Raw genomic sequence first — 20,949 nt, forward strand, 5'->3', positions numbered from 1 at the left:
CCCCTGTCATGGGCAGGGACACCTCACACTAGACCGTGTTGCCTAAGGCTCTGCCCAACCTGGCCTTGAACACTGTCAGGGATGGAGCATTTGCCACTTCTCTGGGCAACCTGTTCCAGCGCCTCACCACCCTCATAGTAAAGAACTTCTTCCTTACATCTAACATGCAAGAAAGACAGTTCCCTTTGGGCCATTGTTTGCCACTTCTTGTTTTAAAGGCAATCATTCAGTTAAGGAGAGAAAGCAAAACTGAGAGGTAAGCAAAAAGTCACAGCCAGCCATAACGAAGCTATGAAAGTCAAGAATTCTCCTTCTTTCCCTGATAGTGCCTTTGGGAGTCAGCAAATACACATGAAAGTAATCAAAAAGAGGGGGAGAGCGAATGAGCATCACATCCCTTCCAGATGCTCTGAACAAAGATAGAACTTCTTATTAAATTTAATGTACTTCACGTAAGTCTGTATTTGTCAAGATGCTCGCCTTCTTTTAGAAGAAAATTGGAAAATATGAAACATAAAACTTATTCTGTAGCTGAAACACGTGATACCCTTTCCTGGAGGAAAACCTTGGGATAAGGGAATGATGTTGCAATCAGGCTGGATGTGTAAGTGAAAAGCTATTTGCAGGAAGTTTATGGTGATAAGAAATGCAACAAGTACATTTGGCAAGTTTGTTTTAATCAGAGACCTCCTGCACGACTTTCCCATCACCACAAGAAACTACCTCAGAAAAAATTCCCACACACCCAACCAGACCTACCCTAGATGATATAAGATAGTATGTAGTATACCTCAGACCTATCTCTGACATAGGAGTATTCAACTGCTTCAGTGAATGTATTAGTTCTTTGTTCAAAGCCTTTCCCTTCACTCCTTGCTAGTGGCCAGCTGTGTCACATCTCACTGTTCTGGAGAAAAAGATGGAGATGGTTCCTGTGCCTTTGTGATCAGGCGCAACTTACCTTCCAGGGCAGATCTTTAGTTTTAGAATAGAATCATAGAATAGTTAGGGTTGGAAAGGACTTCAAGATCATCTAGTTCCAACCCCCCTGCCATGGGCAGGGACAAATATGTATGGTCACAATGTTATTTTCGATGGCAGTGTATGCTAGCTGATGCATTTGCCTGTGTATCAACAAGAAGAGAGAGCAAAAAATGACCCATCATTCCATGCTTACTTACTGGCTTTGCTGATTCATTCCTGGCTGTGAGAGGCTGCTGCCCTGGCAGAGCAGCACCTTCCACCTCGTGACTCCACAGTAGGCAGTGCATGCCCATGATTTCGCTTCATGAAAGGCTGTGAACCACAGCAAATGAGGACTCAGATATGCAGCTGCAGCCAAGTTAAGATATCACCACCAAAACACTTCCCCCCTGGCTACAAAGGGATATAAGTTCGTTAACAGCCATAATTAAATTCCAAATGGATGATGCGTCAGAGCAGTAAAATATCAAACTTAGGATTAAGAGCTTTGAACATTTTTCACTGTCCTCTCAATCTGCTTTTGCCCTTCTCCAGCTTCAGAAGCTAGCCTTTCAACCACAAGACAAAACCAAGGCAAAACAAGAGACACTACTTCACTGTCACAGCTGCCTGGATCTGCTCAGCAGATCGACATCTCTTTGTTCTTTACCAAAACAGCTCTGCTCACCTGGAACAGGAAGACCATGATTTAAGGGACAGTGTCATCACAAAGCTGCCACTTGTGCCCCATTTAGAAATGACCCTGGAGAACAAAGGTTTAGCAAGTGAAGTTACAGGTTCAAAACAGTTTTACACAATGTGGTTACCCATATAGAAAGACAACTTGGAGGGCATGCCCAGGTTCTGAGCAAAGAGGGTGCTGGTTTCATGGTAGGGTTAGGTCTGCACACTGGGATCGGGTAAAGGAGACTTCTAGAAGAACAACCACACAGTTGGGGTGAGGAAGAAAATAGAATTGACTAGACTATTCCAGTTGGAAGGGACCTACAGTGATCAGGTAGTCAAACTGCCTCACCAATTCAGGGCTGACCAAGTTAAAGCACGTTATTGAGGGCATTGTCCAAATACCTTTTAAAGGCTGACAGGCTTCGGGCATCAACCACTTCTCTAGGAAGCCTATTCAGTGCCTGACCACCCTTTGGGTTGTCTCTTCATACTTCCTAATGTGAAGTCTAAACTTCCTCGGTGCAGCTCTGAACCATTCTCATGTTTTCTCCTCACAGGACATGCTCTCCAGCCACCCCTCTCTCAGTTTGTACTTGTGCCCAGTGCTACTCCATTCCAGCTGCAGGATCTGGCATTTGGATTTGTTAAATTTCATCCCATTAAATGAACTATAATTGATTTCATTAATCATTTTCCAATGCTCCAGTCTATCTAGATCCCTCTGCAAGGCCTCTTGTCCCTCAAGAGAGTCAACAGCACCTCCCAGTTTGGTATCATCAGCAAACTTGCTAATGGTGCATTCAACTCTTGAATCCACATCATTGATGAATACATTGAACAGCACTGGCCCTAGAACTGAGCCCCGAGGAATACTACTGGTCACTAGCCAGATGTAGCTCCATTCACTACAGCCATTTGAGCTCTGCCTTTCAGCCAGTTCTTCACCCAGCACACCGTGAACCAGCTCATCCCACAGTTGGGCAACTTGTCCAGAAGCGTGCTGTGAGGGACAGCATCAAAAGCCTTACTAAAATCCAGAAAAACTCCATCCACTACCTTCCCTTCACTCCCTAGGGGGATGACCTTATTGTAGGTTATCCAATCAGTTAAATAGGACTTTACCTTTGGGAACCCATGCTGACTAATGATTGCATTGTTCTTTAAAGGCACTTCAGTAGCACCCAGTATAGTCTTCTCCATAATTTTTCGAGGAACTGAGGTTACACTAACAGCTCTACAGTTCCCTGGGTTCTTCCCTCACACACTGATTGTAGATTGAAGTAACACTGCCTAGCTTCCAGTCAGCAGGGATCTTCCTATATTCCTAAGACCTTTGGTGGATGATCGAGAGGGATCCTGCTGTAGCTTCTCCTTCAGTTCTAGGGTGAATCCCATAAGGTCCCATGGATTCCCATGGACTTGTGAAGACACTCCCGCGTACAAAATCAAGCCAGAAAGCAGAGGCTGTGCTAAAAATGCGTGGTGAGACCACGATTTGACACAAGGGGGAGACGCTGTACCGTGGATGGTCAACTTACAGCCCATCCACTGCAGCAGCTCTCTGGAGTATGGGCTGTAAACCCTATCTCTGCACCTCTCAGGGCGAAGGACATAATTACTTACTTTCCTGTGCTGGTGTAAGAAAGAAAACCCCAATTTGGTTTAGTTTTAGTGGTTTAATAGCATTAAAACCAACATCCTTTATACTCATCCTAGAACTCTCTTCTTTTGAAACACTAAAAATTATTTTCTTTTTAAACATCCAGAATATTAAAAGCACAAGGGGGTTGGAGCAAACAGCCTGTGAAAAATATCCTCCTGTACACCACCCCAGATAACATGGGTGCTAACAACTAAGGAAAGACCTCTCCTCTCCCAGGTTAATGGATGGAGCCAGGGGTGGGAGTGAAATCTGCTCTGGCAAAGCCCCCTGGTTGTATGGCAGTAACACAGCTGGCAAAGGCAAACATGAAGAAAACATCTTTGAAGCAACTGGAAGACAAATGGAAGTGGAGGAGAGAAAAACTAGGAGGAGGCAAAAAACCACTGTTCCTCTTCTTGCCTCCCTTGAGCTATTCAAGGCTAGCAGCACTGTTATCTTCCTACTGGAGCAGGATCCCATTGAATTGGAGATGGAGGCATCGAAGTGCCTTGGAGAAAGCTTCCAGCTTCAGTACACTTCAGAAATGTTCCTCTGCAATTCTGCAGAGCTGGCCTGTGAGGTAAGCAGGGAACTAAACCCGCTGTCCTTGTGAGAAAGGGACAGGCAGCAATGCGCCAGGTTACACATCCGGTAGGCAGCAGAGCTAGAGTTCTTTGCACCATCTTTCTGCTTAGGTGCCACAAGACTTAGAGACACAGAACAAGGCAGTTGCCTGCTCTGACTGACACAGAAAGTTGGGCTCCACTGGCTGTGGCTTCCAGGCAGGCTGTCACTATCGAAAGCAAATTAGATCAGCTGGGCATCAAGTGATACCTCCCTTCAGTTTTCACCACCCACTGCTGCCAGCTTGACACTTCTTTTTCACACTGCATGTGCCAACTGCCTTACAAAGCCAGCTGCAGCATCTACTGGAAGGACACGAAGAACAGCCACAGACTGGGAAAGAAGCTGGGGGATTGGCTCACAACAGGAGCAAGGAGACCTTTTCCAGCCTTAGTCCAGACAAAAGACAGGGTTCTCCAAGAAGACTGTGAGCCTGCTGGCCACCACGTCCAGGTCACTGGTGTTGGCATATTTGAGCAGATTGGTGTTCTTGAGAAAATAATGCTTGAGGAAGTGCTGGCTTACACACTTGTGCAGCTTCTGTACCAGCCTCAGAAAGGCTTCAGGGAAGCAGCGCCAATCCTTGGTGCGTGGGTATTTTTCACACGTCCAGAATAGCACTGTCTGCAAGAAGCAGATGGGAGAGAAGAGGTGTTAGAGGTTCTGTTGAGGGCTCACACAGCTTACTGAGGCACTTTTAGTGCTAGTAAATGGCTGACAGCCTTGGAAATCAGAGACTCACACTGCTATCTCCCCCTGTTAACATTTCTGCGACACGGATCACAACTAAAGCCTTCTCTAGGAATCAGGCGAAGCAGCTCTGATGTGCCTGGTTAGGATCTCTCTCAGAGGAGCCCCTCTCCACTGACTGGGCCAGGAGCCCAAGGAAAATGGTCTTCCTAAAATAATCGTAGCCTATTTGCCATCCTCCAGCAGTAACCTCTGTATAAATGCCAGGCCTGCTAGGCTGTAGAAAATAGCTCATTATACCTATGTAGAAGCCAGTCAGTGCAAGGAGGGAGAGAAAAACAATCAGATTAACATAATTATTTGCCAGCTTCAGCCCTATTTGTGCTGAAGATGTGCACAGATCTGCATCCCAAACAGACTGAGACTCCAATCAACTATTGCAGGTGCAGGGTATGCTTTCTGGTCAAGTGCAGCCTCATTTTTTCTGACCTATGGTACTTACAGCATGTGCTATGTTCTATTCCCCCAAGCTTATTATATTGAATTTTGCATTTGAGAAATCCATAGCTCAAATAACAAAATGCATTTGATGATTGCTCTTAAAGTATTATTTTTACACTGCCCACATTGCATTTTTCAGACTCTCCTGACTGAGAAGAATTTTCTCAAGGTACTTACACTTACTGTACCAAAAAAGTCATACTGACCCTTGGTCAACCGCAACTCAGTTTGTAAAGTATAAAGTGGGTTCAATAATTCTGCTAAGTTCCTCACTGTCCTCTGAATCCCAATTTAATTTTGCAGATTCAATGACCCCAAGAGACCCATAGACATTATAAGATATGGCCAAACTACAGCCTTCAACTCTTGTTTCTTCAGAGAATTTGTTCAAAATAACCCACACTCTTCTGGATTGCCTGGGTTGGGCTTTTTCCTCCAATAGGCATTGCCATAGTTGTACTGCTGAAAGATTTCTTCTCAGACACCTTATCCAATGTGAACAATTTCGTGTTCACAGCTGCAATAACCATAAAGACTCTTTTTAAATGCTGCCAGGGAACAAAAGACATAGCGAGGCATTTGAGCTGGAACTCAGCGAAAGCTACTCCTTGGAGACTTGCAGAGCCTTTTGTCACACTAAAACTACTCCAGCATGATCCATGGACAGTAGTTACAATTAAGTTTCTGGAGGCAAGGAAAATAGTACTGATTTTCAAGTCAGATGCCAATTCTACCCCCAACATTTATTGAACCATCCCTAACTGCTGGCTGTCTACTGGAAGCATAGAGTTGTCTTTCAAAAGGCACCTAGGTCTCTTCAAACTTCCAGGCACTGAACTTCATTCCTATGGAGGTGAGCATAATGAGTGTGCTTACTTGGTCCTCTAAGGCTTTCACAGCTTCTGGAGCAAGGCTTTCCTCTGCCATAGAGGGATTTTTTCGTATGGAGCCTTGCTTAGTCATAATTGGTGGATACCTCTGGCAGGGGAAACCTCATAGTGTGAAGAAAGCTAACTCTAAGCCTCTGCTCAACTGCTGGTTTATCTACTGACTGTTTCTCTCTTGGTTTTATTTATTTATTAATATAAGTAATGTTGAAGCATTCTTTTTGTCTGGAAAACCAATCCTTTGCAGTAAAAGCCTGAAGTGCAGTTACAGTAAAGAACTGAAGAGCTTCTAAAGAGCTTTTTTATTTTGATCAAGAGTCCGTACAACAGCACTTCCTGCACCTTTTCTTCCTCAGCCAGAGAAAGAAATCATTACTAATGCTTAAATGGTTTTCCACTTCCTCCTTTTATCTGTGACAGCTTTTCCACCAGGTTGTTCTTACAAGCACCAAGAAGTTTTATGTTCTGCTAAGCTATAACCAGCCTTGCCAACTCCTTTTTTGAGTCCGTCTTGACTTACATTAGTCCCATGACTATAATAGCATCTGATGGTTGCAAACTTTACTTTAGGAGAGATCTTGCTGGTGTATCTGGTTTTGGACACCAAAAAATCAGTAATGTGGAATCCTGGTGGCTTGAGGCTTTAAGGTAGGAGAACAGCCTCTCCCTGGCAGCTCCAGGAGGATGGAGGCCCAGAAAAGAGGACTGCTTTGTTGTCTGATAAATGGTGCTGCCTGTGGTCCATCAGTGTCTGCAGCTGTCAGATGTGGAGACACAGCCATAGTAGAGCCTTCTATCTCTTCTTTACAAATGTTATTTGAAGCCATCTTGAACCCTGAAGTACGTGTGGGGAGGATGCTACTACCACCTCTTTACTTCTTTCTTCCTTTCCCACCCCAGGTGAAACAGCACCAGAACTGTAGCTTGCATCTCATTCATGAAATAATGCTCACCTAAGAGAGTTCTGTTTGCTGCATACCCACAAAGACAAATGCACGATTTTCCTCCAGGCAGACGGACAGACATGAATGGCTGGGTTAGTCAAGAAGCAGGAGGTAACCATGCACTTAAAGACAAAGTTACAATGCCTATGTGAAGTCAAAACAGCAGGGGCCTCAACTCTAATATTATATATGTGCTGCAGTCACAATGTTCCTACAGACTTGTTTCCTGTTGAAGTCTGAAACCTATACTTACTGTTCATCTTGCCACTGTAAAGCAATGAAATGGTAGTGCAGTTTTGACAGTTACCTTAGAAGTTACATAGACACTACAGTGATTTATGCTATGATATTTTGACATTACTGGATGGAAGCCACTGCAACAGATACAAAGGCTGTATCTTGGTATCACGGTGATGCCTACCTGCAGGTGATAAGCTGTGATGATAGGCTTATTACCAGCACACCAGACATCTTCCTTCATCTGCCTCATGACCCTGAAGCACTTCATGCGACAACCACCATCTTCATCAAGTCCTTCCATGAGCATACGCTCAGCACGGGAGAAGCACAGCTGCCAGTGGTAATTGGAGCGGGCCAAAAGGTCAAAACCAAGTGACTGTGGATGAAAGGGGAAGTGTGTTACTAGATCAGAAGCAGACTTCTCTGAGCAATGCAGAGGGATGTTATGAAAAGGATGTGTGACATCTCTCAAAGCTTATTCTAAGACAGGTTTAGCAAACAGGAGTCATGCTCCCATCCTAATTCTTAGTCGAACAAACATGCAATGTGTTTTCTTTCCTTGTGTGATATCAGTTGCTCTGAGGAGATCCAGCTCTAGAACCACCAGGTACAGTACTAGCGAGGCTACTAAAGCAGAGGTGCAGCTCTGAGGACACTTTGCCATGGAACAGCAGGTCATGCATGAGAAGGGAGCAGGACTAGAAGGTAGAATGGGAACTGCATGAACACGGCAACAGGGCTGAGCTGGAGTGCCAGAATCCAGCCATGAACATTGTAGGTAAAGATGGGATTAGGCTGGAGGGAAAACTGTAAGATAGCAGCTCATTTGCAGAAGGCTTACATGAGACAGAGCAGAGCAGCAAGAATGATGCATGTCAGTGCTGAGGTATGCAGGCAGAGCTGTGTACGAGAGACCCATCCGTTAACTCAGTTTTGTTTCCATAGAATTCACCACTGTAACAGGGGGAAAAGTCCCTGACAGAATACTTTGAAATGTCACTTCTCTAGAGAATACACCTTCCAACCATGCTGTTGCCCACCATCACCATGCAGTCCTTCATCTGGGAAACCACTGTCACACACTTGTGATGTATATTCTGGCATACAGCTAATGGTGTTTTTACACTGCTCACCTTGACACACTGCACTTTTTCCTGGGAAGGCCAACGCTTAAGGCAACGAGGCCACCGGGCTTTCTCAGGCCAGCAAGTTGGAATCTCCACAGCAGGGACCAGCTCCACCTCAACCTGGGATTCTGATGTCTCCACAGCCACTCGGATCCCTGAGCCAAAGCTCTCCAGCATTGTCACTTTACCTATGAAGGAACAGCAAGAGAAGATAATAAAGATTAAAAGATCCTTTTCTACAAGCCAAGCAAAAGGCTGTCTAGGGCCTTGCAGTTCTGTTGGTCTGTTTGAGCACTTTCTCTCCAATGCCATAAGCAGAACACAAGGAAAAACTTATTACCTAAATCTACCCATCTCCCCTGGGGAACAAGAACAAGAAGATGAAGGAATGATGGAGTTCTCAGCTTTACACTCAGTTACCATGCTTTATTTTCTGCTGTGGGTCCTCTTAAATCCTAGAACCAGCTTCCTAAAAATACAGATAAACAACTGGTGCAACCTAACATTTCTAATAGTACAGTACAAGGAGATTACTGCAGATTAGAGGGGACCAGATGAACGGTTCATATCTAAAGATGTCCTTATTGCCTCAGAAAATCTGTAATCAGTCCCAATGACTTACCCTTGCTGGTCATTCAGAATGTTTTGTGGGGTATCTGTAAGTTTTATTTCTGGAGATGCATTTGCGCAAAAGACAAGAACTTGCCAGAATTTATGGCCCATTGTGCTGAGGAGTCATAAAAAAAAGGGCTGCTTGTCTCACTGGGACTGCTGAGTGTCAGAAAGAGTTTGTTCCATGGTGGTATGGAGGAAAGAAGTTTCCTTGGTGAAAGTGGCTCATCTCCAGGAACATGCTCTAAAAGAGCAGAAAGGAATGAAAGCTGCAACTAATGGACTTCTTAGTGAGATGTCTCCTGTTGGTCCAGCTGAGTCCCTGGAAGAAGTTTCTGTTCCCAGCTTTCCCTGTCATTCTTGCAGGGTCACTGTTCCTTCAGCTTTGCCATCTGAGCCAATTGTGTGATCGCGCTCTAACCCACTGAAGTAAAAGTCAGAGCACATTTACTATAACCAGTTTAAATAGTAGCATGTTAATCCACCTCATTTTGACTGGCATGGGCTAAGGAGAAGAAGCCCACACAACAGACTTGAAGGGACAGTGATGACCATTTGGGATGGCAACCTTTCTGCCCTTACAGAGGAGATACCTGCCTACTCCCAGTAGTGATTTAGCATCTCACCCAGAAAGCACAGGGGTAAATTACCTTCTAAGCAGTGGAGTCCATCCCAACCAGAACTTTATTACCCGCAGTAAAACCTGCATATTATTTCCCTGCTGAGCCAAGCCTGGCACCAAAACAGGAACTGTTCTGCTCCCAAGCCCTCAGCAGGGGTCCGTAGCAGCTTAAAGGGATTAGAGCAACCACTGTGTCAGCATGTAAATATGTTCACAGCATTTCCAAAACCATTGCAATTGTGTTGCCTGTTTTTCCACCAATGAAAAGTGACACACCTCAAAAACTGGTTCTGCTGGTGCTCAAAGACTTAAAAACAGGGAAGCAATGAAATCAGGGGAATCTTTTGTGTATCTTTTCCTGTACTGTGGGATGGAGGAAATTCATTTTTCACAGAAACAAACAAAAATAGCAATGACTCCTCCTGACTTCATCTTAGCCTATCTCCTTTCAGCTGGCCTTACAGAAAGAGGCATCAGAATCATCACTCACTGAGTCCCTTGGAAGTAACTCTTCTGGCTCCACAACTTGATGTACTGCTGCTGAACACAATGTCAGGTTTTCACTTCAACACTATGACTTTCACATAGGTAGAGTCTCAGATGCAAGCCCATTCCACCTGGTCTTCCCTGTGGGCCTCAATTGTGACATTTCATTTCCATCCACCTAACCATTTCTATGAGAACAAGCATTCCCTGGAAGAATGCAGTGATCTAAGCTGAGCTTGACTTTAACTTGTTTTCTCCTGCAAGTAAAATTCAGAGTTCAATCAGATTAGTAGTAATGGCTCCTATTTCTCTGGAATACAGTAGACTCATATTAGGCTGCTGATAGGTAAAGTCATCCTGGAAATGTGCTGTGAGAAGAGGCACCACAGTCTGGATTTGATCATGTCATAGTATCCTTATGCAAAAAGTGGACATAGACTATTTAGGTTGGACCAAGCCAAATTAGCTGAAGTCTATAACATGCCTCTAGCATGCTAAGAATTTAGCATGAGGATCACTGTTCAGACAGCATCAGCTAGAGATGTTGCAGCTAAGAAGGCATGCTGCATGCACTGCTGATTGCATTATGGCAGTTATCAACACTTCCACTCTAAATAGCCAGAGGAAATAAACAGGCACAAGATTGCTCAATATACATATACAAAATAAACAAGATTGCTCACAAAGGGATCAGCACCACTACTGAAAGCAAACTTCCCAAGTCCAGTTCTGCTGAACAGGACTGGAGTAACTTGGACACTAAGGAAAAGAGTGCTTGTCCAATAGATTTTGCTTAAGTAGAAATCCTTCTACTTAGTTCCCACAACCCTATGCTGGAAGGCTATGGACAGCTAAGGTTTCCCCAGAGCACTATCTGCCCTATGCACATCTTCAGACACTTTCTCCTCAGACTTACGCGTCTTCCCTGTATCCAATTTTCCTATACTATCTTTCTTGATAGTCTAGATATATTGAAGGTGCTGTAGTAGAAAAAGATTTTTCCTAAACAAATTCCTTGCTGTTCTGAAAATCTGGGCTGCATCATGGTTGAACCATGAGGGTGGTGTTGCTGGAGACTATACCCACATTCCTAAGAAAGTTGCAACAACTTGGGTATGAAGAGTCCAAGAATCACTTAATTCTATCTTCAGTGTGGGTCTAGATATACATCACTGCTCCCTTATTTTGTAGGGGTTTAATGTTTCTTGACTTCTGATCATGTGAGCCAAACAAACACTGTGGGTGTGATGGTTTCCCTCTATCAGCGCGGAAGTCATCTAGTTCCCCTTATACCTGTTCCCACTAAACTCACTGGAGAGGTTACAGGAGATAATTGACTTCTCCACCAGCTCCCGGAAGACGACAAGGACTTTGGCTGGAACCAGATCACCTTCGATGTTCACATCCGTTTCATGCCACTGCTGAAGGCTTTTGGAGAACTGCTCCACCTCCAGCCATTGATGCAGTTCCTCAGGGTCCCGCACGGAGGAGAGGAGCTTGGCTCCATGCACGGTGTAATAACGCCAGCGCCGTACCTGGCATTCCCTGTACCCGGTCAGGCCACGCAGAGGAACTGTGATGAGGAACTGGCTGGGTGCTAAGACCTAGGAGAGTGCAGAGACATTGAGAGAGGAAACAAGGGCAAATCCATAAGCCTGAAGTAAGTGAAAGAGGCTTAAGGAAGTAATAGGCAAAACTGGGGCTTTGGAGAGATGGAAAAGCCATGGTATGATGGGAGCAGTTGAATACAGCCAGGACCTGTTCTGTGCCTGTCTGAGGGTTATTTGGAGGTACACAGACTAAAATGAAATTGTCTTAGGGGTCTGATGTGACAGCTATGGCCCATAAAAGATGAGAGTGCACTGGTTTGTCACCACACCTGTCATGGTTTCCCCCATTCCTTGTTATTCCTAGTTTGCAGTTGCATGAGATGTAATAACTAGCAGCTTCCAAGGCAATCATCAGAGAGCATTTTTTGAGATCTATCAAAGGGAAATGAAATAGTGCAAATTACTGCCTCAGAACTGTTACTAGAGATAAACCTAGATCTCAACAGCAATAATAACTATGGCAAGAAGTGCACTTTTCTGATCTCTTTCAAAGTCCACTACAGGCATCAGAAAATAAGCGTATGGCCCATTCATTTTAGAAGTGTTTGCCTATGTATGGCTGTCCTTTAAGAGACAGAGATGTGAGGCAAGTGACACACCTGAGCCTCCGTGGGCAATAGCACTCAGAAATAAACCCAGGTCTCAGCTAGCTACAGTATGAAACAATCTCCTGGTGAGTGGCAGCCACAAACAGTGCAAGAATGGAAATGGTAACCAAAGGAAAACCCTCAAATAGGCTTGTTTGCAAGCCAGTTAATTGACCTCACTTTGGGAATCACCATTTTGCAGTGAAACCAGTGCTGAAGCAGTATTTGCAAAGAGTGAATAAGGTGACACAAATACCATGAAACCTCACACTGATCCAGGACACAGCCAAACATCTCCAAACACTAGTTTGGAACCATCTGACAACTGTGGCTCCAGAGAGGGTGTCCAAACTCCTTCAGCTTTTTACTGTTTTGACTGAAGCTTTTCATCTCCACTTGCTGCTGAGCATAACTTACATTGACATTAATTAAGTGAAACTGCTGCATGAGCAGGATGTGAAGTGACAGTTGTTGCTGCAAGGTGGGTACACCAGAGGTGAACACTTTGTCACTCTCCTGTAATAAACCAAAGCATTCTGGTAGCTCAGCTGAGTTAAAATATTACCACAGAGGTACCAGTGCCATTACTTGAGGGCACTAACAGGCTTTAGTGACCCTAAGTAGCCTTTCTGAGACTTCTACTCACACCTTCTGCCTCTGAGCTGAAATGACTCTCATTTCAGCTCAGCCCCAGGCTATGTCATAGGAGTGGTAGTCTCCAATTGTGTGACAGCTATGCCTGCCATAATCTGGCCATAGACCTTGTTGTCCTACCTGCAGGCTGCCTTTGCAGCCTGAAGGGAAGGTAGGTCTGAAGCCTCAGACCTACTTGACCACTATGGATTTGTCTGGTGTCAATAGACTGCATCTGACCCTGGTTACCACCATTGAGCTTGATCCTGACCCCAATGAGTGCTCCTGGCCTGACCTCACCTCAGGCCTGCCTTATCAGCACAGATCTGCCTGACAATCCATACTCCTGGCTCACCCCAGCTACCCTCTCTAGTTCTGCCTTGCTTGGGGACCATGGTGTTAGGTGCTCCCATGTTATCATTCTCACCTCCTGGCTCCCTTGCCCACAGGGAGCAGCTGGTCTTCTTTGCTCCTTGGCAGTGGATTGAACATACAAAAGATGGCCAGCAAGAAGCACAGAAACAACAAAGGAAACATGAAAAAGCCCTTCTTTTGTCAAATGTGAACCACCTAAAGGCAGGATGGTACTGGGAGAATGACAATGTAGACCAGGCTGACATGCACAAGTAGGTTTGGTGGGGCTGAGAAATCCATGAGCAGCTCAGGAACAAAGTGCTAGGCTCCATAAGGGAAAACATAGTGGCTGTCATACACCTGCTGCTCATCTCACTGCCTTGGCCACATTTGCAGATAAAACCACTATTCCTTCTCACACCAACATGCTGCTTTGCATGAACTGGCACCCAACAGATTTTAAAGGGAAGATCTGCAGGTGTTCCATGAGTCACAAGGCTCCTCCACATGGGGCTTACCAGGAAACACCAGAAATCACAAGGCTGGGCAGCCGGTGTCCTCTTGGTGTGAACAAATCCCAGTCTCACACCTATGTTCTGTCACACAATGGTCTTACATGCCATGTGCAGACCACGGGCCCCAGCAAGTCACAGGCTTGAACAAAAGTCTCACATTCTGGGGTGTGTAACTTAGGACCAATTCTGCTGTATTAAAAACCTGCCTGCAGTATGCTGGGCAAATGAAATACAGCCTCATTCTTGCAGTCCTGTCCAGGATATCCCAGGAAGACAGAAGTATTAGGTCAGAAATAAAACAAAAGCAAAAAAGCAAGTCTCTTGCGGAGAAGATGAAATAGCCATGGGAGGATCAGTTAGGTGAGTGAAGAAGAGGGTGGGCAAGGAGGAAGCAGGCACAGGGACCTGCAGGCACCAGGAAGCTTTTGTACCTGGATGGATGAGTGGAATGGACGCTTCCCCCGAAGCATAGCTGACCACTTGGCCAGTAGAGCTGGCTGGTCCTGAGAGAAGCAGAAAGGAAAACAAGAAGAACAGAGAGAAAGCATGTGCCAGGTCATTCATTCACAGAGCAAAGCTGCAAGCTTCCTTCGAGCCTATTTGTTAAAGGGAAATCCACTCCCCCTCACCCCCACGGTGATTACAGTGTTAAACACTTGGCAATGCGTTTGGGCAATGTTGTACTAGTAATTACTCAGGACAATAAACTGCTCATTCCAGCTCACTGAAGCCTCCACAGCTTTTGCATCAGCCCTGCAAAGTTGACAGCCGCAAAACTCATGGTTCACAACTAAAACAAACACTTTAAAGTTTTAAAAATATTGTATTTTAATTTTATTTCAAGTTTTTTATTAAAGATTTTGACTTTGTGTCTCCAAAGTTACAGAAAAACACTGACTGACTATAACCACTTTTCTTTCTATTCCTCACCCAGCCCTGCATATTCGAAGGAAGTTTGTAGCTTCTCAACAAATCTAGACCCTTCACCATGTTAACTTAATTCTTTTTAACCAGAAGCAGAACGTTCTGAAAGGTCACTGTAAATTTGACAGAAAGATGTTGCAAAATTAAACAGAGAAAAGTTAATACATTGGCTTTCCCTTGAAGCAAGTCTCTGCTAGGTTACATCAGCGATGATATTAAAGATCCTATTTTGTTGAATCAGAACAGCCCAACCCAAAAAACGGATCATTAACCCATTCTTTGTTGCTCCGTAGCTACAAGACCGTTTCCCAGGCCCTCCTAGTGTGACTTCCACAGATTTATAGCACTGAGTTCAGATGAACAACAAATCTGACACTTTTTAATCATTTTGAGGATTTCTTTTAAGCAGAAGTTGTTCAGGTCGGCCTGCCATAATACTGCATTACTGCTCAAAATCTCATTGTTTTTGTTTGCCCTATTAGACCTCTTTAGCTAAGCAGGTTTGTTTAAGTATAAGAAGTGGATGGCAAACTGTGGCACTAAGGAACACATGAACCAAGATGTGGCACCATTTTATGTCACTATGGTCATTCCTATTGGCAGGACCAGATGCCTTGGGATACATCAAGTTCCAGAAAAGATATAAACCTGAATGTGTTTGTCCCCAGAGCAATGTTTCAGACTAGATGATCATATCCTGCCTCTACCTCCATACCCTTCCAGCAGCTTCATACACACAGAGCTCTTCCCTTTTCATCCTAGACAGCTGCAAAAGTTGCCTCATGCTTTTATATGTTTGCTGTGCTTTGATCCATAACAAGCTACATTTTAGCACAACAGTTGACAGAGTAAGAGTATGTAAACTGGTTTTCAGATGAAAATGGTCATTTGCATCTGAAATTGCCATTGCTATGATTGTTTCTTATATCATAGAATCAGAATAGTTAGAGTTGGAAAAGACCTTAAGATCCTTGCACTTGCATTAAGTAGTCACAAGAAATAACCAGCCTTCTCCTGTCACAGCTGGGACAGGACATTATCATTTTGGTATTTGATGGGCTAAAACAGGGAGGCATTTAACTTCTCCCACTAACCAGCATATTTCTTTCCAGTGAAAAAGAACTTTCGATCCATGACTAAGTAAACCCATATTTCTCTGAAGGAGCTTTCTAATGTTCACAGAGGAAGAAGGATTTTTTTTCCCTCTCTTTTTTTTAGTGGGTTGACAGGTTTTCCACCTGTGAAAAATGTGACTCATAGCTCAGGAAGACATACATGAGTGGTTTTTCTTCTACTGCTACTGCTGTACAGGTTTTTCTTTCCATCTCCCAAAGAGCTTTGGCTCCTGTTTGCAGATTGACAGCTTTGGCAATAGACATTCTTTGTAAAAGCAAGGGCTGTAAAAAGAGGCACTGCCTGATTTACCCATCCCTCTCTGATGCTCCTCTAGTTGTAAGATGTTCATGAGTAAGTGCCTATAACCCAGTCAGGTCACTAGAACTTCACAGAGAACCATCAATGTGCAACCTGAACAGTGGCATTTTGGATGAGGTAACTGTCCATACAAACATCCAATGGAGAAATCACTTACTGATTCCCACAAGCTGCCAAAGAGTGTATTAGAGCTCTTATTCATACCTTAATATTCTCATTGTGAATGCCAGAGTTGGAGATAGCCTGGAAACGTGTGGCCTTATAGCTGATTTCTGCAGTCAGTTGCTGGATAATTTTCTGCACCTCCTCCACTGCTTTGGAAACCAGATAATGTCGCCGTTCTACCTGTCAGTTCCAAGAAAGACACTTTATATTACAGGTAACTGCAGTCCCTGTCTCCAGTTGGAAACAGAGACAAGCAACTTAACGCATCCTGGAACATTTGTGCCTGTGCTGCACTAGGAATAAAACTTACAGTTACTGGTGTGTTAACAACCAATTTGCCATGAGACAGAGCTGGTAAACATCAGCTGATAAACATCATCTGGTAAACACTCAAGGGCCAATACTCAGGACTGCTGAGCATTAATTGATATTTCCATGCCAATGCCATTGGATGGAAGGGAAAGAGTTCATGACATGAAATCTCATGTCATGAACTCTTCATATTCATTTCATGAAAATTCACTATCAACCAGCTACCGTCTCATTCTTTATCTGCTTGATGCAGATGAAGTATTTCCCTGCATATACTAGCCATTCTCAGATCCAGGATATGTTCCATTCCAAGAGCTAACAAGACTTCTAGAATCAGAGATACTGAGTGCATTAGTCAGGTTGCGGGTGTATGTGGGAACATTTAGATCATAGAATCATAGGATAGATGCCTACATTATATGTTAAAAGTATTCATACTGTCTTCATATCTGAAGTTCAAAGGAAAGTCTACTAGAGAGTGAGAAAGTATCTTTCCAAAGCTGGTCTCATTGTTCACTAGGTGTTGAGATGAATCTGAACCTTCACATACACCTGAGAAATAAAAGGTGCATAAGGGCATGGTGAAAATCCAAACTAGGAGATTCAACAGGAGGAACAGGAAGGAACCATGTTAGTAAAGGACATTTAAATGTTTCCCAAAGATCCTTATACATTTGCCAAAGTGAAAAGGAGATTCCACTTGTGTTAAATTTCATTAGCATATTCATCATTATTTATCCATCCATAACTACCTCTGTGGAGTGAAATAGGAAGACTGTTTACTGTCCTTTTTTGCATCCTAATGCTCCATCTCATTCGGTTTCAATTTTTGCTTTAATTTATTCTTGTTTGCTTTTTGTTTTGTTGGGTTTTTTCCTCTTTCCTCACCATATTCTACTAAATCTCATTGTTTTCAGGCAAGAAAATGAGTTTCAGAAACAAATGGGAGGTTTTAAAAACCTAGATCAGAAAATGAAACTCCACCTGAAGCTAGAATTAAAACCCCAATAGGGCTGTTTGCAGGTATGGAACAAGAGTATTAGAGCATTAACAGCTTGGCTAAAGTGAATGATCAAGCATAACTGCCACAGTCAAACATAATTACTACAGTCTTTTATTATTATCAAAAACCAAAGCAAAAGGAAGCAAAAACATAAGGAAGAAATATTTTACAATCTGGTGAGGGTGCTGGCACAGGTTGCCCAGAGAAGCTGTGGCTGCCCTATCCCTGGCAGTGTTCAAGGCCAGGTTGGACGGGCCTTGGAGCAACCTGGTCTAGTGGAAGGTGTCCAACCCCTTGCTATGGGCAGGGAACTAGATGAGCCTTAACGTCCCTTCTAACCCACTCTGTGATCCTATTCCGTAACTCCTGTGTCTTGCTAGCTTAACTTCTTCTTCAGCATCTAAACAACACTCTTCCCTTTAGAAAATACCATTGACAAGCACTTCATTAAAAGTCCTTTTGGACACCTTTCTGTCAAAAGTTGATCTGTCAGACAGAACACTCAAGCTTGCTGAAATGCGTCCCCCAGCCCTGGGAGGTGACAGGTAGGTTCACTTCTTCACAACAAAGACCATACTATGGTAGAAAAGGACTAGTGCTTGCTTAAGATCAATTAACAAACAAATAACAATTGACTAACACTGAACTTGAAGATTAATGGATTTTGAATACTTCCTCCTCTAGTTAACTAAGTTAACAGTAACTTCTTAAAGCAGTCCAATAAGCTTGATTTGCTCAGCAAAATACATAATGGTTTCTCTAACAAGAAAATGGTATGAGTGGTAGGGAAGTTGTCCACTTCTAGGAGCTTTTAGGTACAAAAAGGAAGCTTTTTCTGTTGGAAGTAAACAATCACTGTGGGTCAGCTCAAATGGAGATTTAAGAGCACCTCTGTATGCATTGCTCATGTTATATTCTCTCTAAGGGGCTCTCTGCCACCTCTAGTTTCCTGGGAGAATCCATTCTGGTCTCATTTAGTTTGCCATCATCACCTACAGGCTACAGCAGTTGCCATGAAATCTTCAAGAGATTGTATACTCTCAAAAACTGATTAAGGAAGTGCCACCGAACACCTCTTTCTGCATGTACTCCTCATAACTGGGGCAGGGATATAAGAAAAAGGGGCATGTGACAGATGGTGTTAACTGTTGCTACCCATAATTAGCTCTCTAATCATGCTATTGGAAGATAAAACCTTCCTACAGAAAGGAAGGCACAAAAGAAGACAGAACATGACTGAGTGAATGCAGCTTCTGAAGAGCCAAAAAATTTATCTAAGACATCTTTAGCACCAGCACAGACATGTTAGTAGAAGACACAGAATAAGCTCTTTGTGGGACTGCCATTTCTATACCTACTGGCTCTTTCTACTATTCTCTTTATCAGGCCAAAACAAATGCACAAAACCGGAACAACAAGGTCATTTAAGTGTTTATTATGGAGGAAGGAAGCAGGACTGGGGACTGTTAAGAACATTTGGGTTTGTTCTTATTTACCCAGTCACATCCACTCCATATGCACTTTCCTTCAGATTTTCCCTTTGCTGAGTGGCTTAAGGAAGACGTCTTTGGTATCACAGAGATTCGTTGCATCAATTTGACCTGTTTTCAAAATCAGGCAGCATTTGCCAAGCTGAATAGGGCTACCTGAAGGTTAGACAGCCTCACTTGGACAGGAGACTCAGAAGCAGGCACAAACTCTGAATCCATCAGAGCTGGAGGGCTGCTAAAAAACAGACTTTCAGTAAAACCTAAAACATTGGCAACTCTGAGCCTCACTTAACTACACACTGCTTCTGTTCCCTGTATTTATGGCTGTCATATGAGCATCTTTCTGTGCATGGCTTCCCTCTGTTCCCTCCTTTGTGGCTCTGCTTCATAAACCTTCAGAGAAGTGTTCGCTATAATACCTCACTGAACAGATTCTGATGGAATGATTTGCTGGAGCACAACATGGCTGGAAATGAAAGTTCTCACAGAATTATACCTACTTGTCACCAAAACATTTCCACAGAGAAAACAAGCCTTTCTTACAAGCCCCTTCATGGAACCAGAATATTTCCTCCTTTGCAGAAAAGAAAGCCTTACAGTTTTCCCTCTGGAATTACTTTTCACTTTGGCATCTTGCATTTTGTTGAGGAAGGCAGAATATAAAATAGGATCTAGCTAAAGTACTGTGATGAAACATGCCTGTTATGGCTCACTTTGAGTTACTCGTATTAAACAGATATTTCCATTGATGATTTTATTCCATTTGACTTAATTTCATAATGGAAAAAAAAAAAAGAGTGCTGGAATAGCTCATAAAATAGAAAATGTAGTTCCAGCCTGCATGTGCTAATAAGATATGTTATTTTAATCATGGACTATAGAGAAGTATCCTTAGCTGAGGTGACAGACTGATGAGTGAATTCTAACATTATCTGTCTCTCTCTAGTTCTTACACACATCTTTCTTAGAGGCAGCCCCTGGTGTAGTTTCAGTCTTCTTTCTGTCAAGCCAAGCCCACTGGACAGGAAGAGAGGCAAGGACTTTTTCCTAGATTAAATGTTGGCAATTACAACTAGTCTCACATCTGGAATTCCAGATCAGAAGCAACTATTCAGGACATCTGAAAAAGAAGAGGACAAGCACCTTGAAGAATCAGGTTACCAACTAAAACCTCTGATAACATGCTGCAGAGAAACCTAGAAATCTCATTAGAAATGCAGCTCTCATGAAACTTCACTCAGTCTTGCCTCTAAAATGAAGACAGCAGGCGAGCAACTAACTGTCAAGTTTGGCACCCTTCAGAATCAACACCTAGTGTGGGAGACAGAAAATCTGGACAGATAAAGCCTTACCTTGCTCTGAATGTAGATTTCTACATCTTCATCTGTGAATGGTTTCATGGCAAGATGGTCTTCTCTGCTCTCAAAAGTGTGAAATCACTCTTCACTCATTCACCTGCCTCTGGAAGCAGAAGGGCACTCAGAGCAAGCTGCTCAGAGCCTTCTTGCCCTGCAAAGCTCAGGTCACCTAACTCCTCTGTGGAAGAAGAAGAGGAGAGAGAAGGCAAGGAAGTATTTTTATTGTGGTTTGAGTTACAATGGTGACATCCAGCTGCTTTGGAAAACTAGCTCTAAATGTTATTTTCCATGTTCAATCATTATTCTTCTTACTACTTTTAAATGATGGGTCTTGCATGCAGGCACACACAGAAATATCCCAGCTACTGCTCTGTCTCAGGGCAGATCTGGAAGTGCCTTTCTGATCGCACTGCAGATTCAGTACACTTGTGAGCAGCAGCATTATTCTCTGTGCCACAAGTACTTCCTTGCTTCACTAGTCCTTCACTAAACCGTTTGTTAAGCACTCTCAGCTACCCCTTGTTGACTTCAATCCATCC

General features: G+C 43.5%; 1 protein-coding gene across 1 annotated transcript; it reads right to left on the reverse strand.

Annotated features, from left to right (window-relative positions):
- Nucleotides 1-4,306: 4,306 nt before the first annotated feature.
- On the reverse strand, nucleotides 4,307-20,452 carry MAB21L3 (mab-21 like 3; the record flags this gene model as incomplete). The annotated part of the gene is made up of 7 exons (XM_080613416.1): nucleotides 4,307-4,540; nucleotides 7,360-7,554; nucleotides 8,312-8,493; nucleotides 11,338-11,629; nucleotides 14,156-14,227; nucleotides 16,287-16,427; nucleotides 20,405-20,452. The coding sequence occupies 7 exons, from the start codon at nucleotides 20,450-20,452 to the stop codon at nucleotides 4,307-4,309; spliced, it is 1,164 nt and encodes a 387-aa protein (XP_080469542.1).
- Between the last annotated feature and the right edge of the window lie 497 nt (nucleotides 20,453-20,949).

The sequence above is a fragment of the Psittacula echo genome, assembly GCF_963264785.1.
Source record: "Psittacula echo genome assembly, chromosome: 3".
Taxonomy (NCBI): domain Eukaryota; kingdom Metazoa; phylum Chordata; class Aves; order Psittaciformes; family Psittacidae; genus Psittacula; species Psittacula echo.